The 21764-nt window shown below is 41.3% G+C and overlaps 1 protein-coding gene across 1 annotated transcript in view; it reads left to right on the forward strand.

Moving 5' to 3' along the window:
• Positions 1-14431: 14431 nt before the first annotated feature.
• gfra3 (GDNF family receptor alpha 3) overlaps positions 14432-21764 on the forward strand; it is a 45348-nt gene continuing 38015 nt past the window's right edge. Inside the window, exon 1 of the mRNA XM_041944690.1 lies at positions 14432-14542. Within this exon, the coding sequence (XP_041800624.1) occupies positions 14503-14542 (40 nt within the window). The 5' untranslated portion in view covers positions 14432-14502. The remainder of the gene's footprint in view (positions 14543-21764) is intronic.

Here is a 21764-nt window from a genome sequence, read left to right on the forward strand (position 1 = left end):
AGATGACCTGCAATTTTATGCTACTAACCTCGCACAATACTGAAGTCATAGTATTTGGCCCTAAACACCTTAGAATCTCTTTATTTAATGTCTTTGAGTTGTCTTTGATCAGGATATGTCCCTCAAAATCCTTTCATTGTAAAACAAATAATTCGAGCCCTTCTGCCCTTTTCACCTCTGTAACATGGCAAACGTCAGGCACATCCTACCTCAAAACAATGCAGAAAACCCATTCTATGCATTTTTACTTCTAGGCTGGATTATTGCAACTCCTTATTACCAGGCTGCCCTAGTGTGACACATGTGCCTGATAGCCCCACTGAAACCCTGCCTTGTTACAGTTGTAGATCTGATGGGGCTTCTCCCTAAACCTGTGCTCCTCCATGTGGACAGTGAGGACCCCTTTGCGGCAGGATACTATTCCACAGTCTGTCTGGGGTCTGGGCAGTCAGGTAATGGTGGTGCTACTCCATGAGGTTGATCCACTACACCTGGCCAAGCAAAGCCTGGTGCATCTAGGTGTTGGTGATTACAGATGACAGAGTGTAGGCCAAGACCTCAGGCTGGATTGTGGGATCCCAAAATGTTTGGTTGGCTATCTTGGGGTGAGCCTGCTTATGTCCACTTCCTGTAATTCTGTCCCATGGCCTCGGTGATCCAATTGGTCTTCCTTTCCCTCCTCCTGATCTGGCAAACTTTAGGTATTTTTTAAGCCACAATATTTTTCCACAGCCAGAAATGAGTTTATAATCAGGTTTAAATTCATGTTTTCAATTATAAAATCTATAAAACAAACAAAATAAGGCCATATCATCATGCATAGACACAGATCTGTTCACCGTACACCACGGCAGCATCACAGTTCTTATATCCAGAAGTACTTTAAATGTCTTGGTGCTTCTGTTAAGGAATTAAAAAAAAACTCTTGTTCTCTCTCTCTCACACTCACAAACACCTTGATGACCTTTCCTTTTTTCTCCGTCTGTCGCCTTTCTCTTCTCTCCTGTTGCCTCTTCTTTTGTTTCCTTAGTGCCACTTCTCTTTTCTCTTTCTCTTCTCTTTTTAATCAGGAACATAAACCACACAAGAGCACAAACTTGTCTAAATAGTCAAATACATTTAATTTAGGTTATATGTAAAGTCAACTTACATTTAATTGAGAAACATATATCATGTTGGGGATTGATTTATATGATGAATCGTACAGAAGAGCCTCTACTGGCCTTCACACATGCACACAGACACTCACTCTCCCAAACACACAAAAACGATTTTCATTTTTAATCACAGTGCCTGAATATACTTGATCTGGACACACCTGAGAACAACAAAAACATTTAACGTCTAACTCAAACATTTTTACCATTAGGTCTTTATGAGGACTGCAATGTTTTCAGAGGTCAGAAATACACAGATGCCTCTGCTGCATGACTCTTTGTTAAAGGGCAGCTTTTTTAAGACTTCCCACTTCTCTGTCTCCCTCCAACTTGACTGCAGGTTATGCTTCACATGATGATATTCCTATTTTTCATTCGCTAGACAAAGCTGTATGAAGCCAGGTATGAAATGCATTGATATGGGTGTAGGGCTAAAGCAGCACAGTGAAAATACAGACACACTTTTTTAAGGGGAATTACGTTCACCCAAGTACGATTTAAGCATTTTCACTGCTTTCTCTCATCATACTCACTTAAATTCCAGATGCATACATAGATATTTACATGTCTAATTACTATATAGACATGTATACATGTCTATATAGGAACAAAGTGGAGAAGAATGCAACTTTAAAATGTTTTCAAGAGGTTGGAAGAAGGCAAGTCAACATTCAGCTGTGAGCAAGAACAAGACAGTTCCAAGTAAAATGTTGAAAGTGTCAGAAAAGTGGTCTGTAGGCTGGAACTCAATAGTCCTAGTTTGGATGCCATAATTTCACTGTTGTGACAATATCTGCAATCCTCGACCTCCTGCAAGCTGAACTAATATGAACAAATAATACGAAAGCAAAAGCCAAATGAAGAATGAGTCAGATAAAGAACATAGACAAAACATAACTGCAAGCAGCCGCCGCAGCTGCGAGGCAGCGTGTCAAGCCGCGTACACTTCACACAGGTGTTATTAGGCCCTGTCTACCCACTGAGCAATTTTGAGATACAGCACACTTCCTGTTTGTATCTTTGCTGTCAACTTTGTCAAAGACTAAATGCTCTGCAATAACTGACCTGAGGTGAAATAACTGCAGGAATGTTCAAAGCATTTATTCACTACAAAATGAAGCTGTCTTACACTGTGAGTCAAGAGCAAGTAAATTATTGTAATTAATGCAATTAATTGTAATTAGTATTTCCTGCTCACCTACTCTATGGCCTTCAGCTCTGGATCTGGATAATATGTCCTGTTGTCTACACATCACTCCACAAACTCCATGCAGTCTTCTCCAGCATTAAAGTGCACTATTAAGTACATCTAGCATGATGAGAAGCAGAGGGCAGCTGTTTCCAGTGCAAAAGCTCTGATTCTGTAGACAACCCACCCAGTGCCAAAGAGCAGACAAACTAAGTTAGAGAGGACATTTAGCAGCCACAGAGACATACACATATAGATTTTCATAGAGAACAAAACAAAGCTTAAAAAGGTGAGTGAATTTCAAACTGAATTGAAATGAACCAAATAAATGCTCCTAAAAAGCGAAACAGCGTAACTGATGCGTTTTTAAAGGAAAAGTTAAAAAATATTTGCAGACTTAAATGCAAACCAAACAAATCGCTTGGGGTTGGGGAGGGATACGGGCACTAGGAGCACTGTTGGGTACCCCTCAAACAGAGTCTGGATCCCTCTCTCATTTGTGAGTTCCACACTTGACACCCCTTAACAGCAACAGCCTGTGGCTGTGGGGCCTGGAGCAGGTGATGGAGCAAGGAGGGTGAGCAAGAGAGAAAAAAAGCGCTCTTACGGTGTAAATTGTATTTTCAAGTAGAAGTAGAGAAACACTGTAGAAACTGTGTGTAGAGGCTAAAAATTTGCCCCCTTTTTGTTTTCCATGTTAGAGTTGAAAATGGCATTTGATAAAAGCCCTTGAACTCAAGGATGAATGGATTTTGGTAGTCAAAGGTCAAGGTCACTGTGATCTCCGTCCAATTCTCGTGAACACAATATCTGAGGATAAATTTGAGGGACTTCAGGTTCACCTGGACTGAAGGATCAGTTGAGATTTTGGTATTCAAATATCCAAAAGGACAAAGATCAACTTCACTACAACATCATAAAATTCTGCATTAGCACTTTTCTGATCATTGTTTAACACCGTAACTTAGGAACAGAAGGCAGATTGTGACCATATTTCACATTTGGTCAGATACTGACTTGACTCTAATCTTGGGCGTCCACCTTGAAACTGTGCTGATTGTTTAGCTCTTCCTCATTATACAGTTTGTAGCTTCTTTACAGCAACATTCATATTTGAAGGATTGTTCTTACTGGTTCTGCTGATATTGAGCTTCAGGTGATTGTTGTTGCACCATGTGATGAAGCTCTCCATCAGTCCTCTGGAAAAACAATCTGTCAGTTTGGATAAAATTTGGAAGCATTGTTTATTTGTTTGCTGGCGTTGATTGTACCTGCTGTTGTGATTGTATCTTGAAATAATTTCCATCAGTCGAATCACAGAAATCTTAGCTTTCAAAAAATGAATGACGGGTACAAACAAACGTAGCAGTTGTGTACATCCACAGGCAGAGTACTTAACACTGTGCAGACGGGCTGGCAGAGTGTCCAGAGGGGGAAAATATCTGTTCTAAAAACATCTGTATACATGTGGTCAAGACCTCAGTCAAAGGTCCTCATATGAAAGACAAGTCGTGTGAGGAATCAGCCACTGAACTGGGCTTTTATTCACTGAACTCATCTGGACCCAGCAACTCTGAGAGCCAAGAGACCTACTGAGACATGTAAAGTCTGGGGTGATGGGCTTATATATGTAAGAGATAATGCCAGATGAGGTGCCCATTATCAGGAATTAATGGACGAAGGGGAGGCCAGAACTGCGACACCTTGGAGGGCATTATCCTGCTTATAACATTGTAAAACATAGAAAATCAATTAAATCACCCATCCAGACAGTTTTGTTGGGCCTACTTAGTAGTTGTCTATTACATGACTTAATGGACACCCTGTAGAAATCGGAAATGAGCATTCACCATGACCATGGTATAAAAAGGTTGAAAGATACTTCAATTTGGGAGTAATTACATGCAATAAAACATTACAGTTCTGGAGCATTCAACTACATCCCATTCAGTGAATATATAACCCTGCTTACACAACCACTTGTCAACACCTGACTAAAGTTCTGTACCAAGGTCACATTTTGACACCTGATCCAGTACTATTTGCTGAAGGCCACAAAAACAAAGAAAAAACTGGTGAGTGCACTTGGAGTTCAGAATATTTTATCACACACATGAAGGTAGAAGTTTGGACTGATGGTGATGGTGGTGCTGAACCCAGAAATTCTGCCCACATTCCTTTGACTGAACTCCTTTGACTTCTCTTTTGGAAAACTTCACCATTGTTTTCCATGGCCTGTCATAGATTCCCAAAACAAACAGACAACGCTACAAAATGAATTTGAAATAAAGAAAAACAACACAGTGTATCTAATGTTAATAACTTCATGAGGCTGATTCTCCACACCAGAAGCTTCATCCATTTGATCAGTATCATCAAACAGAAGGCTTGACAAGGAGCAGAAGACAAGAAACCGTGAAGCAAAGTCACAGCAGAGGGAGATTCCTGTTGGGAACTTACATTTGTTTAGACGTTTTGAGAGGGCAGCATGTTTTATAGATAAGGCACATAAAATGACTAAATATTAGCACACGAGTTATGTAACTTGTCTTTCAGTGACCCAGCTGATTTTCCTCATGGATGTGGAGAATTTTCTCTTTGATGCCAGATTTTCCCCATTCAGGCTTATTGAGCTGCATTCAGTCCAGCGGCAATCCAGGGATTCACTTACCGAAACAAGCTGCCATATCCTGGATGCAGCCCAGTGAACTGATCTCCTCCCACCTGTATCTGTTTGCTTATCGAATGAGAACTTGCTGAATTTAGCTGTACGTGGTTTCCGTTCAGTTGGCAGTTTAAGTGAGTGATGTGTAATTAGGCTGTGTCCTGTGATGAGACCAAAGTAAGCAACTGACACAACAGTTTGTCAGCAACAGCCTGAGAATGAATGAAACATGACGGATTGAACATTCAGTCTTGGTCAGTGAACATACACACATGAAATAACATAACAACAATGAAATTTAATCATGGCAAACTAAGTAATTGCCATTATTAGGTCTGCTCAGTGTTGAATGGGAAGGAATTTGACCACTCAGATCCTCCCTTTTATTATTTAGTGGTAAATATAAATGTAAGAAGAGAAAGTGTTTGGAAGGCCCACCTCTAGCCTTTTGCTAAAACAAAAATGTCTTTTTTTTAGACTCGCCTCGTCCTAGATTGGTTTATGTCTGTTCAAATTTCAGTTCACTCTGATCTATGCATTTCATTGGTTTATGTTTTGGAAAGAACTCTGACTTTGGAAGTGAACTGTCTACTTATCAGCAGTAGTATTTGCAGCAGGTTTATTGAAGATCAGTGATGTCTCTTTTCAGCAGCCAAAGCCGTGCTCAGTGACTTGATAGGCAGCTAAATATAACATCTGTTGAGGACAGCAACATCATCAGCATTCATAAATATGGAAAAATCCATTAAAATAATTGCATTAAAATGATTGCAGATGATTGCATCCTTTGTGTTAATGGTTACTTTGTTACACTGTGTGTATTAGCCAGGCAGCGTACATGCCAAGGCTGTTGTACACTTGAGTAGACTACACAACAAAGGTCATTAGCATGAAGAACTCTGATACTGATACATTCACACTAATTTCTATTAAGTTTCATGTTTGTCAGGAAACTTCAGTTAAAATTAAATAAGCAATTTAGAAATATATCTACTGCGTCACCTTTACTTATGCCAAGGAGTGAAAACACACCTACATTCACCCACCCTTTTCACCAAGGATTTTCAACACACTGGTTTACCTGGACAAGAGCAAAAACCAAAGAAATACAACTAAAGAGGATATATTGTGCCAAGTATTGCATTTAAAGGATATGTTTCTTAAATGCTGAGCAAAAAAGCAAGAGATATTGTGATAGTGCTCTAAGTACATGGATTTAATTCACTGCCTAATTAACCAATACTGTAATAAAGCAAACAAGCAAACAAACAAACAAACAAACAAACACAACTCTGTTCCTCTCACTTTCTAAACAATGCACTGTATACAGTCTGTCTATCTATATGACATGGCCCAGATGATAACACAGTAATTACTGTAACATTATGCATCACAGTAATTACTTTACTGCGGCGTTACTGTATAATGCAAAACTTATATATAAAAGACTTAACTAGAATTTGACACAGGGACCCTCTAAACTCTAAAATAACTCTTCAGGATCTCAGGAACCAAACAAAAACACTCCAGTTGAACCTCAATACAGCAGTTAGCCAACAAAAAGAAACCCAAGTGATGTCTCTTGTGTCTAAGACAATTTAGTGATTCTCCAACAAGTCCAGAGTTACCTCCCGTGGCCTCGAGCCAAGCAGTGTGATGCAGGTCCATGGAATAGAGATGACTGAGCTGGAGAATAATTCAGTTGTATAACTGGTGAGCGATGAATTACAGACTTTTGGGCTCATTGGGTTGGTAAGCTAACCAATGATCACTCTCAGGACTGGGCCAAGTTATAAACTTGACTTTACATCATTTGTTTAACCTATGTTCTTTTTCTGAAAAAGCAAACAAGACTGCATATTGTTAAGTCTTATGTCGAGGGCTATTTCTGAATAAAAATTTAAGAGTAAGAGTAAGGCTGTGTTCAAAATCACAGACTAACGTACTACCTCCTACACACTCACTCAGCCTAGGCTACTAAATGAACAGTTATCTATGCCATGTATTACCACCAGCCTGTTCAGTGTTATGCGACGCAGTCAGATGACTGTGATGACTGACAGCTGGTGTCATCGAGCCAGCAGCTCCGTCACATCTCTAAAAACTTCAGCCCCTGCTTGGAAATTTGGTTTATTTGGATAAACTGACCACGAGTATACATACTCAGGTGGGCCAGAAGTTCTTGCCAATCTAGTGTACATTTGGGCATTTCTTGTGTAAACAAAATCCAACTGTGCAGTCAGACATACTATTCTTACTGTGTATAATGTTAGTTAGAGTAAGTTCGAATGTGATTGTAAACACAGCTTCAGAGTCTATAGCCATGCTAGCTGTTCTGTGAGACTGTTGAACACAGCATAAATGCTAACGTCAGCATGTTTGCATTGTCATTGTGAGCATTTTAGTAGCTGATGTTCAGCAGCTGTAATGTTAAGCATGTCCAGCGTCCCAGTTTGGTGTTAGTGATTAGCACCAAATCCAGAGTACACAGCCATGGCTGATGGGAATAATGTTAGTTTTACAGGTATTTGGTCATCAGTACTGGACAAATTCACATTTGACCTGATGATGGAAAAAAATAGAGGATCACAAACATTCTGTGGGGGAGGTGAATGCCTGTGCTAAAAGTAATTGCAATCCTTCCAGTAGTAGTTGAGACATTTCACTATAAAGCATAAATGTCAACCTCATGGTGGCGCTTCAGAAATAGTCACCAAACTCGTGAGCATTTCTGTTTGCATCAAACATGCTTTGAGTTTTTTATCCATTCAAGTGGCCCTGAGGCAGTAATCCGCTCTGGCTGGTTGGTAAAGGGTGTCAGAATTTGAGGATAGATAGATCTTTTAAGAGACCATCACTTCAAATGTCCAGGACCACCATCACCACACATCGTTCTAGCCTTGCAGCTGTATATAGACCCTGCAGCCAGTTTAGCAGTAGACCTCCATGGTGGAGACAGATGTGGTCACAATGAGATTTATGACACCACTGCAAAGCCTCTTGTGATGTCACAGTGGTTGTTATTTGTTATGATGTCACTGTGCTGTTCACCATATGTCACTCCCTGGAGAGGAGAGGCTCTCCACTGATTAGCTGAACAGCTTGTTGCCCAACAGGCCATGAGGTTGAATGACCTCTGGGGGTGAACAGAGAGGCATGTAATTTGCTTGATGGGACAAGGTTGTGACACTTTTGTGTGTGCGTGACTGTGTGCGCTGTACGTGTGCACGTGCATCAAAATGGATTCACTAATTTAGGCTTGTGATTTGCCAGCGAGGCTGGAAAAGCTGTTAATACATGAACAAAAGCATTCTGCCAGTCATTGTCTCTGTGCCCTCCCTGTTGTTCTGCTGTCTATAGAGCAGGCTGATCTCATGTTTATGACTCTGTGAAAAACAAAACCAGATAGTTTGGTTGAAATCCTAATTCTATCATCTTGTTTCTCCTGTTGTCAGTGAGACTAATCTGTGACATTCAGGCATAAGCATTTTGCAGATGCTCACCCATAAAAACTGTGCGCCATCTCAGCTGCTTCCATCACCAATTATAGAAACTGCATGTGAGGAAATTTAAGCACACATGATGGTAGCGAGTGTGTGAGTGTTGTATATATGTGTGTGTGTGCGCTTCTGTGTTACAGCTATTTATGGTTGGCCAGCCACAAAAGTGTGTCCTCCAGCTCCCCTCTCCTCCATTTATACAATCATCCAGTCCAGCAGTGCACCGAACAGCCCACACCACAGCACTGTGGATGATGAGCAGCACAGCGCTCTGCTCCACACCTGCTCTGCACCAAATCTACACACTATCCACACTTCCAGCACTGAAGCCACTGGACAGCAATAGGCACAAGGCAAAATACACATTCTGTGAGCAACAAAAGCCGAAAATAAATGACATTCTATGTGCTACATGTAATGGTTACCTCGTAATTTTGTTAAACCAAGTTTAGAAAATTGGTTGGTTGGGGTTAGATTTAATCCACGACATACTGCTAAATGATGTTCATTGTGCTCGGCAGCAGCATTGTTTTTTATCTGCTACACAGACTCTGTCTTTGCAGCATGTGGTTGTGTGCCAACTTCACTGTGTGCAAAATGAGTTTTGCCAAGTGATAAGGCAGCTGGTTATGCAGGGTTTGGAAGCGTAGGCTATACTAACTGTAGTACAGAATTAAATAGCTGGATCCCTTTAATTATAGGATCATGGATACATTGATTTATTTAAATGTAAAGACGTCCACAAGGTTGCTCTGCTGCGTCGCATTGCCTTTGGTGGTCAGTGTAACACACTATCATTCCCAACTTGCCACATATGGACGCTTGGTCAGGACCCCTTGGCGTCAATTTTTAATCCCCTCTTTAACCTTTGAAGTATCATTTTCCAACATGTTACCTGTTGTCAAAGGGGAACTCGTTTAACTGCAAAGAATAAATATGCAATGTAAAGATAGACTTGTATCATTACATATATGTAGGTACAGGAGAACAAAATGTGAAGGTATGAAATGGGGGGTGAGAGTTGCCACTTTACAGTTGAGAAAGGTGTTTGGATGAACACCAAAACATTTTGGTGATTGTTCTTTTAATTGTCAGGCATTTTTATGAAGTCCTTTTAGCAAACTATAACTCATTGTTGATTAAATGCAAGACACAAATTATTCACTAACATAAGGAGTACAACTATGGCATCTAACACAACATATTCCTCTGGTGTTTATCTTAAAACAGCATAACCTGTGTGAGTTTAGATTGTGAACAGAGGTAACTTGTACAAACTTCTTACCAAAATCCACCTAGCATGGTGGGTAATTAGCAATTAGCTAAAGTCACAATTAGTGATTAGCATGCTAATAGGCATTCATTTGGTGATTCAAACTTTACGATCAGACGAGTTACAAATTACCACAGAACAGCCAATGTTAAACATATCAAATATGAACCTGGACCATCTCCCCACCCTTACCACAGTCCACATACCTCTTACATTTAGACAAGGGGACACACAGTGAATCCTAAAATCACCACTAGGCAACCACTCGCTGTAAAATATAAGAGCAGGACTGAGACTGAGTTGACAATAGTGACACAGTTAGTTGGTCAGAATCAGAAACAAAGTGAAATGCTGTGAACATTCCTGCATTATAGAAATGAAAACACAAAGGGGCACATAAATTCAGCACTTTCTGTATTACTTGAAGGACATGTTCACATCACTTACACATTATACTTCAGGTGTGATTTTGAGATTAGATAATTGGTAGGAGAGGGTAATGATGAAAATGGATGGCAGAGATAGAATAAATACAGTCACTGATGGAGCATGTTTCTGTGTGTCTTGGGTGAACTTACACTTTTGCATAACTGGTGAGCGATGACTCAGATTTGTCACTTTCCCCTCATGCTAAAATCTGTGCGATATATTTTACTAAAAGCATGACTTCAACCGACGTGGCTCTTCATTAAGTACAGGCAAGCCTCCACCTGTTTGGTGAGATACTTACACAAACTATTAGCCTTTTTGACAGGAGGTCCTTCCCTCTCATGTTCATCCAGCTTCCTCTCCTTGTTTTATTGATTGTCTCCTCATCATGGGTTGTTATAGCGAAAGCTAAAGTGGGAGGACAGCGTATGGGTGAATCCCATTCTTCTCCACTGAGCAGGAAAACATCACACAAGCAGGTGATTTGAGGCTAGTGAGTGCAGATAGCGGGCAGCTGGCTCTCACAGGCTGCCACAGCTACAACCTGAGCCTGCGCTGCCTCCGACCACTGCATGTGTACAAAAACTAAGCATCAAAAAGCGGCTATGACGTAGTATTGATCAAAAGCAACAGTAACAAATGCTGCCTACAATTACAGCTGGGTTGCATCAACATATGGATATACAGAAACACAAGTGACATCTAATTCCATGTATTTTGGCACAATTAAGGGATGTTCTAAAGTTTGAATACAAAGGTGTTGGGATCTGGTCGGAGCTGGTTTAGTTATTAGCTGATATTTAGTTATTGCTACCAATAACTGTATTAATATCAATAAAACTATTACTAGATCTAGCACAAATAACCAAACTGTGGATGCAGTCTAAACTGTTGTAATGTTGTGATGGAAACTGAAATATTAAAAGATATTTTACATTTATCAGGTGAACAGTGTAGGGTTGAATCTGAGCACTGACCTTTACGACCAGCAGTTACCTCAACACATATGCACAACTAATCACAGACCAGCTTTAGCAACACTGATCAACAATCAATAATCCTTCAATCAATAAACATCTCTTGTCCAACTACAACTACCACAGAAGCAGCTAGAACAGAATTAACTCCACTAGCAAGTGTGAAGACAGCAAGCGTGTGTGTGTGTGTGTGAAGGAGACAGGGAAACGGGAGATAGAAGGGAAGATGGTGGACATGCCCGCTTCAGTGGCTCCATCATGCAAGTTCAAGGCTGCGAAGCTCCAGAGCTACGAGAAGCACAATGGATGACGTCTCTGAAAACAAGATGGCGGGCCAAGCTACGTTATTGTACTTCTATTTGTGCCTTGAAGGTGTGTGTGAGCGCCTGTAAAGACATGTGAATGTGTGTGTTTGTGGGTTAGTATAAAAGAAAGAGGGAAAGGCATTCAAAGCAAACCAGAGGTGATGAAGACATAATAACTGTCTCTTACACAGAAGTGGTTCAGCTCTTTTAAATGATGAAGTGCATCTTACGGGCCTAACTGCAGCGGCAGGAGACACAATACAAAGCGCGATGGCATGATCAATATAACGTGCTAAGCACACAGAACAAAGCAGAAAATACAATGACTAAGGTGTCTCAAACAGCAACAACATGACTCACAATAATACAGTGAAGCTGATGCAACAATAAAGCTGACCGTCACACACTATCATCACCACGTCCACGCACAGACAAGGGTCTCTACTTGAAATCACTTTGGGAGCATTAACATGTGTTGCAGTCCGATGTCTGCCCACCTGTCTTAGAGGTCAGATGGTGACAGGGCCTTTGTGTCTCTTTGTCTGTGTTTAATGGCTGGTCCTGGAGAGCTGACTTAATTGAAAGAGAGTGGGGCTTAGAAGTTCTTCCTCTCTTTCTTAAAGAAAACAATTAATCTGTGTCTTCCTTCTGCAGGCAGAGTGAGATCGCTGGTTACACACAAAGCTGATCTTCCAGGATCTCGTGTTCAGTGAGTTAAAGGACTGTTGCATAGGCTACTTGAAGGGTATCTGGAATTATTCTCCTCTCGTAGCAACCTGACATAGCAGTGGAAAGGGGAGGCAGAACGAGGCGCGTTGATTCCTACATCCTTGAAGACGTCATGGCCATGTTTCCCCTGAGTCCTGGTGGCTCTCGTCCTGTGAGGAACCAGGATTTGGATTAAAACCTAATCTTGCACTCAGGTGAGATTTGTTAGTTTTAGATGAAGGCCTTTCTTTGTCCACGTGGTGAGATCCCAACAAAAGCAAAAAATAATGTGTCTTACACAAACATTTCCTCTTTCTGAATTTCTCTAAACAAACAAGGAAAACATGCTTTATAATCCATAAACAGCCTTTTCTTTTTCAAATCACCTTCTCAAAATGACCTCTCAAAGCTTACATAGCTGTAGATTGCTGTTTGGTGTAGATGTGCTTTTCTGGCTGCAAAGGGAGTCATGGGTGTCTAGTCCTTTTTGTACAATATAAAAATCAACATGCAAAGACTCAAAACATGCTTGTGCCCAAGTCTGTAGTGCACTGCAGTGAATATACGATGTTCCTGACTCCAGAAAACACTTCAGGAGGAAAAATAATTGCTGGCTGGATTATGTTCACTGGCAAAGTTTCAGTCTGTTCATGTAGTGTTAAATTCTTGTACTATACAGAAGTCATACCAAGGTGGCTGGAGGGGGGGATGTGAGCATAGGAGACCAGGGTTTGCATCCTGTATCCTGTGTGTGGTCACATTTGTACTCCAAAAACACTTTGGCTAGGGAAAGATGGATTGTGGTAATTTAGAATTTAGAAAGAAGAAGAAGAAGAAGAGGGGAAGAAGAAATGTAATATAGACAGCTGTTTGTGCCTACATACCTATCCAGCATATCCAGCAGATGTCATTTGGAGTTGTGTTTGTGTCCATCTGATGAATTTTAGTTCACTGTGTTTTAGCTAGATTTTGGTCTCCACCAACTCCTGAGAAAAACATGTTTTTGTGTTTGGTGCAGAGCAGGTAGTGGACGCTCAGTGTACAGCCATTTAAACGAAAACAATAAGCTGAAAGATGCTGAAACACTCCACAGAGCGAAACTGTCGCTAAACCTCTCATATCAAGTTGTTTGATCTATTGTTTAAGTAGAAATATTGATTATAGAGCAGATTTAAATGAGTCATATAATGAAAACAAATTTTGCTTCGTTAAAATACAACACAGTAATTAAATACTGATTTATTGAAACAATGCTACTGTAACCAGTTTATCTGCATCAAATGAGCACAGTTTAGTTGTGTACTTTCACATACTTTTTTTTAAAAGCTCCAAGCAGAGCATCAAACCATAGACTTCTGTAGGCTGCAAAATCTTTCTATTCCGAAAATTAGAAGATGCAAAAGTGTTTCATACTGCACTTTTTGAAAAGGCTCATAAGACTTCCAGTGTCGCTGATTGTGCTGCAGTGGAGACATTCCAAACTATTAAAGGTGCTGTTCCAACAGACTACTGGGGAGGCAGTCCAGTCCATTTAACCTTTGGATTAATGGTGTTCAGTTACTCAACAAACTCCAGTTATTAGCTTTCCAAAATATTTGGGGTTTATTCATAAAAGTGAGTCAGTCAGTAAAAGCTGAAGTCTTTTGGTTTACAGGAATGTAAACTAATTTAAACATTCAGCAAATATATGCAGTTTTAGATTGTCCCTATAGGTGATGATGATGATGTTCTGAGGAGGAAGAGGAGGGGTGGGAGAGGAGGGGGAGGGATATCACTCGTAATAACCCCAGCCTCCTGCTGTCAGCATCAAGATCGCAGAATGTACCGGGACCTCTTCGCCAGCGGAGGCGCGTCGTGATGCCTGTCCGCGCTCGGAGCTGCAGCCCGGTGACGCTTGACATTTCCTCCATCCAGCAGAGGTTGATCTCTCCAGGCAGCGCGGTGTGAAGCCCGAGCCTTGGCACACACGTTCACACACACGCACGCACACACACACACAAACACACACACACACACACGCACACACTTAGAGGCTGCCTCTTCTGGCGCGTACTTTGCTCCGACTCGTTCCACCGAGGCTTCTCCTTCCTTCCGTCCGGGGATTTGAAACTTGAGGGACTTTACCGTCGCAGACAGAGAACGAGAGGCCGCCGGACGGACAGTGTCGGCGCGGTGAGCGTGGCGGCAGGCTGGGTGTCTCTCTGCGGGGCGCACAGCGGTGCTGCTGGAGCAGCCGAGAACGCACCAAGTCCCGTCCCACATCCCCGCGTCACCCACCGGCGTCCCGAACACGGACAAGATGCTGCTGCTCGGGACCGTGCTTGCTCTTTTCTTCTCAGGTACGTTCAGGAATGTGTTTATTACACTTACAGAGAGAAATCTTTTTGGTGCACTTCCTGAACAAAAACCCCAGTCTTTGTTTGGATGGTGCCTGACTCTGAAGTTAGATTGAGATGAGGATGGAGGGAAGAAAGCGCCACTTCGTTTTGCTCTAAAGTAGAGAGAGACCTTTCTGCTTCTGTTTCTTATCTACTTCATTACTCCGAGGTTCAGGGGTTTTTCTCATTCGGTCCATTTCACGGTGTTAGGGCCACGGGGGTGTGAAGAGGGGTGTTTTAACTCTCAACTTTTCAGGAGAGCCAAGATGTTGCTTTTGGCTGTTACTGACTTCAAATTCTCAAGCATCCTTTTTTTTTCTCAATAATTTGTTTTTATTTTTTATTTTGTGCTGTGGTCCCGTGCTCTTAGCTGAAGCAGGGCAATGCGTGTCTCCGCTGTGCTTTCGTCCGAAGCGCCACTAGGCTACGCCCTTCAGCTCCCAGCCTGAGCTAAACTTTCCCCCCGCTGACTGACGGCCGTCCAGACCTCAGCAGGACGAGGTCCCAGCAAGTACAGCAACAATTCTGCCTTTTTTTCTCTAAATTGATTTATGCGCTTAGTGAATCCTCTGGTTCGTTATGATAAAATCCCCAAACAAAATTTTACACATGCAATGCTTTCAAATTGTTTTGAAATACTAAAAAAATAATAATTAATGCAGTGTTTTGCGCCATCTGCAAAAGAGGAAGGGCACAAAAACTAAAAAAAAAAAAAAAGAAAAAAAAATCTAAAAAACAATGTAAAAAACAAGCAACCCAAAAATCATCATGATGAATTTAAGATAAGGACATATGAATGGCAGAATGGCTTCATATATGCATTCAATTCTAATGTGTCATGTATATTAAGAGGAAGGCGAATGGCGGTAAATGTAGAACCTCAGTCAGTTTTAATGATTAAGGTGTTGAACCACTTTATTTCATGTGTATTTAAGCAGCAAAGCAAACTAAGGAAAAGATTCAGGCATGAAATTCATTTATTCACCCATAGACCCATAGGCGTATACATTGACAGAGGCATTTAAGTAAGGCATTTTAAAAATCATTGTGTCAGCTTATACGCCCTTATGGACACCTCTCTGCAGCTTCAGAGATCTTTTTTCTTCCTTATTGTAAATAGAGAACCTTCTTTACATCACTGAACAGTAGATAAACCTACAGTAGACCTTTTAAAACGCTTCTCTTTTTTCCCATTGATTGTTTTCTAATGAAGACAATCAACCCTGACGGAGTCGTGACTATTTTACGATGCAGTGAAACAGTCCTTCTTTTATGTATACAAATGACATTGATAATGCATGGTTCTAGCAAGAATCTCGATGCCATGAATAGTTGCATCATTCGCTGCCTCAAACACACACGGTAACACCTTTCTCAAAAAGTTCAAAATCTCTAACCTTATGTGTTTTGGGCCATTCTTGTATTTGCGGGGCTGAAAATACACTCTCATATTGTCATCAATGTGGCTTTTTGACGATCTCTTTGTGACTAGTGAGGTTGTTGTTGGGTGTGAGCGTGTTATTGTCCTCATGGTGAATCTATTAAATGTATTCCTTTTTCTCTTTGTGTATTTTATAAAGCGGTGATGCGTTTAGGGGTCTGTGTGTGGGCACTAAAAGCTTGTACATTAAAAGAAAACCAAAAGAAATAAGGCATCTTTACAACACCACAAACATCCTTAAAGGACTTCTTGAAAGGATTGTTTATAACACAATAGTGGATTGTGGTCAAGCCTAAAACAACTATCTTGCGGTATTAAATGACAGAGTATGTGCTGAGAGTCACAGACAGGTGTGAGGACAGTGCTCACCAAAGAGCTGAAGAGGAGTTTTAGCATCAAAGAAAATAAGGATCTGCAGTGTCCATGTCCATCTTTATTACATTAGAGATGTATGTGTGGGTCATTGTACAGAGGCAGCTCTACCACAGCTGGACAAAGAAACAAAGAGTGTTCCCTGTCGCTGGGAGTGATTGTGACTGAATAAAGCAAAAACAAAATGTTAAATACTAGTTAGTTAGTGAAAGTCAGTAAATGTGGAAGCAGAAGTCTGAAGAGCCCAGGTCAGTGGGCCAAAAGCCTTTCTTGTCACATGCAATAAAGAGGTTATGCAAATCTTTCGAAGCACTGAAGATTAGATAACGGCCGTACATCTCACTCTACACACCATGTGTAAGGATGGAGGTTTGTTACTGTGGAACTGATTTAACCTTTAAAAGTACACAGGGAGCGATCTGAAAGCATGAAGCTAATTTTGCGTGTAGAATCCAAATTCTGTGCTCTGTTCAAAGTTTGGCCTTTGTCTTAACTGCTCGTTTGGTCTGATTCTGAGCGGTTGTGCTTCAACAGGACACGCCCACGTCTGGCTGTTGTTGGATGCTTGTCATAATTTAGGTCTGACAAACAAGACAAAAGCTGACGGAGCACACTGAGAAGTCACCTGATGCCCCTTAAAAGGTGGAAGATGACAAATCAGTTTTAGTTTAGTTTAGTTAGTTTAGTCTAAAGGCCAGAGCTGCCAGTACTCACTCTCGGATGTGGACTTTAATTTCCTCTCATATTTATTCAATATGTTTTTATTAATGTACATCCATACATAATGTTCAGCGTGTGATCTGCAAATGTTCAACGTGTATCTGCAAATCATATTAAGCTTTCATTTTCCTGCGCCACAGTAGTTGGATGTGTCTTCTAAATGTTTTTTGTTGTTGAAATTACACAGATTGTGATTATATTAGTAATTCTTTTTTTCCTGACAAACCCCTGTAGTCCTATCAGATGGCTGAAGGTCCCCATCATCATCATCATCATAGTTCGACAGTATATCAGCCCAGTGGTTGTGGTTGATTTTTGGTTGTATGTGGTTTCATACAGGACATAGAGTTCCTGGAACATTTGGTGATTAGACCTTTTTTTCCGGTCTTTTCTACATTAGTTTTGGTTTATTTTGCATTCACACTTTTAACACTTGGAGTGGCAGGGACTGGACATTTTAACCATTTATCCATTTCTTAAGCCTTTTACATTTTTCTGGCTTCTTTTCATGCACTCTTGGGTGTCACATCTGACTCAGATCATTGGAAGACTGAGGTTCGTCGTATGCAGTCAGACTACCATAGTTTCCAGGTTACTGTGACAATAAATATACTGCAGATCAGCCTCACACCTATTTGAAAGCATATTTTTCTGTTTACGTTCCTCCTAAAAATGCAAATGTGGATTTATCAAATTATCATTTCTACTTTCTCAGTTTTTAAATTTAGTTGCGCTCCTCTGCAGCCCTGTCAGGTAACCCCTGGTAACAGCAGAACAACCCCTGGTTGGGAATCAGTGGATTATCTCTGCTGCAGCAGGACTAATGAAATTCCCCCACAGTGGCTTTACGTGAGCATGGTCTGCAGCATGGCCCCGCTGTGTTCATTAGCCGTGTTAATGATTGTCCGCTTGTAGTGACACCGTAATGTTGAGTGACAGTCTCATATATCGCCCTGTCTCTCGGCCTCAGGTCTGCCCACCCTCCCCCCTTCTCTCTCTCCCTCAAGGCTTTCAGGTCGTGTCTGATTTTCCTTTTTTTCAATCTCAATCTAAATTCCCCCTTGGATTCAGCGGCGCGTCAGAATAAATTGTTCAAGTCGTTCAATGAGGAAGTGCAGTCAACCGACACTGGTGTGCAAACACATTTGGAGCGGCGGTGGTTGACGTCTTATCGGTGTGCAGGCAGGTGTGCATGCTTGTGTGTATTTTTAGGGGTGGGAGGGTGCGTGACAGGGCTCACTTTGCCTAGACGCCACTAGTGGCTTTTTGAAGACCTATACTTATACTGATACTTTGGGAGGGAAGCTGCCCACAGGGAATATTTACCTTCTCTTTTAGATCATAACCCCTTAACTTACAGCTTTCCCATTTGGGTTTCTGGTAAAGGCTTGAAAGCTTGTTTTCTCAATCAGATTCTTCCTCAGAGTGATGGAGTCAAAGTTAGAACAGGTGTGGTTTAAACTGAGAAAAATTTCTGATGTTTTGTGTGTGTGTTGTCTGGTTTTAAACGTGCAGGGTCGAAATGAAGCAGATTAGCTGAATTTTGAGAGTAACTAAAGGAGTTTCTCCTAAATCTTAATTTGATTTTATCTTATTTATTCTGGATGTGTAGTTATAGGGAAAAACATTAAGATTTAAAACAAATTTTTCATGGGCAGCTTTAAGGTCATTAAAATCATTTTGTTCCACACTGTCTTTGTATATGTACTGTATGTTCTGTATCAGCTGGTTCCAGCTCTTAATTCAGACAGTATGATCTTTACGTTGAGTTAAATGTTCAAGGAACGGCTACACCATTCCATCAAATGGAATTATTCTGCACGTCTTCTGCATCGCTTTATATCACATTTTCCCAAATTTTAGCTTGACATATTTGGGTATCTTTGGAAGCTTTGAATTTGACTCATTTCCCGTCAAAAACAGCGAACAGTGTCTGTTACACAGTTTTGTCCTTTGCCAGATGGACAAACCTCAAGCACATGTAACCCAAAGAAAGCAATGTGTTAAGGAAACCATGCCAACAATTCTGATGCTAATTTAGCTCCATTTAAATACGTAATGTAGTAATCTATAGTGATTTAGTGTTGTGCTTCCATGAAGGTGGGGAACTTGCAAGAGACACATAAAAAAGAGGTAAAAAAGAAGCAGCAGAGGCCAAGATATATCTTGACTTTTAACGTGGGGCAAGCTCCAACGATTCTGCATCCGACCCCATAATGCAACCAATACCAACTTTCAAGATGATGACATCATCAGGGGCCTGGTGACACCAGAAAGTGGCACAGCGCAGTTAATCCAGAGCTCTTCTTAAAATGTGTGAGAGTTGAAGCTTGGTGCTAATCAGCTCTAATCTAACACCTTTCAGCTCGCTGAGCTTCTCCTTACTCTACCATGGCACTTTTCATGTCAGCCAATGAAAACTTAGTGAAGGGGGGCAATAGTTAATTTAAACACAAGATACTTGTGCTCAAAAAGAGGATTCATTCTCAGTGAAGAACCTTGGAGCTCTAATCTGCCTCTATACATGCCAAAGAGCAGTGATTCCTAACACGTCTCTGGGGGTCATCAGGTGGAAACCTCCCTTCAACAGTGTTTCGCCTACTTAGTCCCACTACACCTCCAGGAGGTTAGGCAGTGAACTCCGGCGTCCCAGAGTCACCCCCCCTAGTGCCAGTTCACACTGCTCCTACACAATCCAAACAGCACCGCCACGTTCAACTGACCCAGAGATGCTCCAGGTAGTGGCCAGTACCGATGCTACCATTTAACTATTGCTAATGCTAATGCCAACCGCTAAGAAGAACAGAAGAAGACAATACAGTTCCGATGCTACCATTTAGCTAATGTTACGTGCTAACCGCTACCTGCTAAGAGGAACAGAAGAAGACAATAAAGCTAGATTCACCTATACTGTTAATGTTAATTGCTAGCTACCAATACTAACTGCTAAGATACTATCATACTCTCACCGCTTTAGCTATTGTTAGCTGCTACAATGCTACCACAGGCCTAGATGCCACATGTAACTGCCGATTGCCACACTACCATCATCTACACCTGCCTCTCACCAACTGCACCAAAAAAGCGGGGTGGGAATACAAACCCTGGTTCGGGTAGGGGGTAGAAAATAAAGAGGTAGAGTCAAAAGATGAAAGTAGGGATTGGATACAGACCCTTGTTCGGGTAGGGGGTGGAAAATTTAGAGGGTGCTGAAGGTGGAGGCCTAAACCACAGACTAGATTTAACAGCCTCTTCTAACATTTCCTTCAAGAAGCAACAAACCCTACCATTTCCTTCATAAAGCTTGCTGCGCTAGCAGGCTTGCTGATGGTCAGTTAGCTCGTGCTAATGGGACAGTAATTTCAAACACTTTCTGATGTATTTGTGCCACTGACTTGTGTCTCTTAACTATCTACAAATCATTACTGTTTTGTGGAATAGTTTATATCCTGACAGAGGGGGTTGAATAAATGTAAATGCTGGAACGCAGCTAATAAGCTACGACATTTTCAACTCCTCAGCTGTCAATTTAAGCAAATGTTAGCGCTGTTTAGACAGCTCGCTATTGGTCAACTGGCAGGATCAGATTCACCCAAATTGCCACAAACAATGTGTGTCCATCTACTTATCTGCAAGCTAATCCATTAACCGTGGCCAGTCCTAAGGAATGATTGAATTTGTCACAAAATTTCACTTTGAAATGCTGCTGTGACCAGGCCTTTAGACTCGAGCTCCCCCACATGCTATACAAGAGTTTTTACCCTTTGAGTTGCATTCAACATTACCCGTGAACTAACCTCCATGTGAAAAATGCATGAAATGCTTAAAATGAAAGTAAAACATTGGCAAACGGAGACATTGGTACATGTGTAATGAATTACTTGAGCTAACTTTAGACTGTAAACACACCACCTCCACTTATAGCATGAAACACACACACAAACCCACTGACACAGGTGTCAGATGTTTCAAAGTGTGGGCTGTAGGCTATCTCACTGTGCTAACACACCTAATACTGATGATTCCACAGTCCTGCAGGGTTGTGTGCTTTGAACAACAGGAGAATACACACACACACACACACACACACACACATATATAGAAAACATACGTATATATGTATATACACATGCACACACACACACACACACACACACACACACATATATACGAGAGAGAGAGAGAGAGAGAGAGAGAGAGAGAGAGAATGTCTTATCTGTATTGATCTCCAGTGACAGACGATGACGTCTATGATGAGCAATGAGGCCAGAGAAATGAGCATCATAAACCTACTTTGATGATAAGTGTACAAAGCTGCTCGGAATGGGAGAGGTGATCATCCTTGGTCAGAGGAGAGAGGGAGAGGGAGAGGGAGAGAGAGAGGAAGATGAAGAGGTTTAGAAGTTTGTGGGGTGAATGAACCTGGTGAAAGAAGTGAGGAAATCCATCTTCCTTCTTCTATCACATTTAATGAAAAATGAGTAACTTACCTGGCCTCCATCCACCTGGTTCCATCTGATCTTGGTTTGGAGGTATGTGTGTGTGTGTGTGTGTGTGTGTGTGTGTGCGTGTGTGTGTGTGTGTGATAGCGTTCTTCTCAAAGGGAATGGTGTATCCAAGGGGGTAGTTTGGAGGTCTTCTGTGTGTTTT

The sequence above is a fragment of the Chelmon rostratus genome, chromosome 9 (genome assembly GCF_017976325.1).
Source record: "Chelmon rostratus isolate fCheRos1 chromosome 9, fCheRos1.pri, whole genome shotgun sequence".
In the NCBI taxonomy this organism is placed as follows: domain Eukaryota; kingdom Metazoa; phylum Chordata; class Actinopteri; order Chaetodontiformes; family Chaetodontidae; genus Chelmon; species Chelmon rostratus.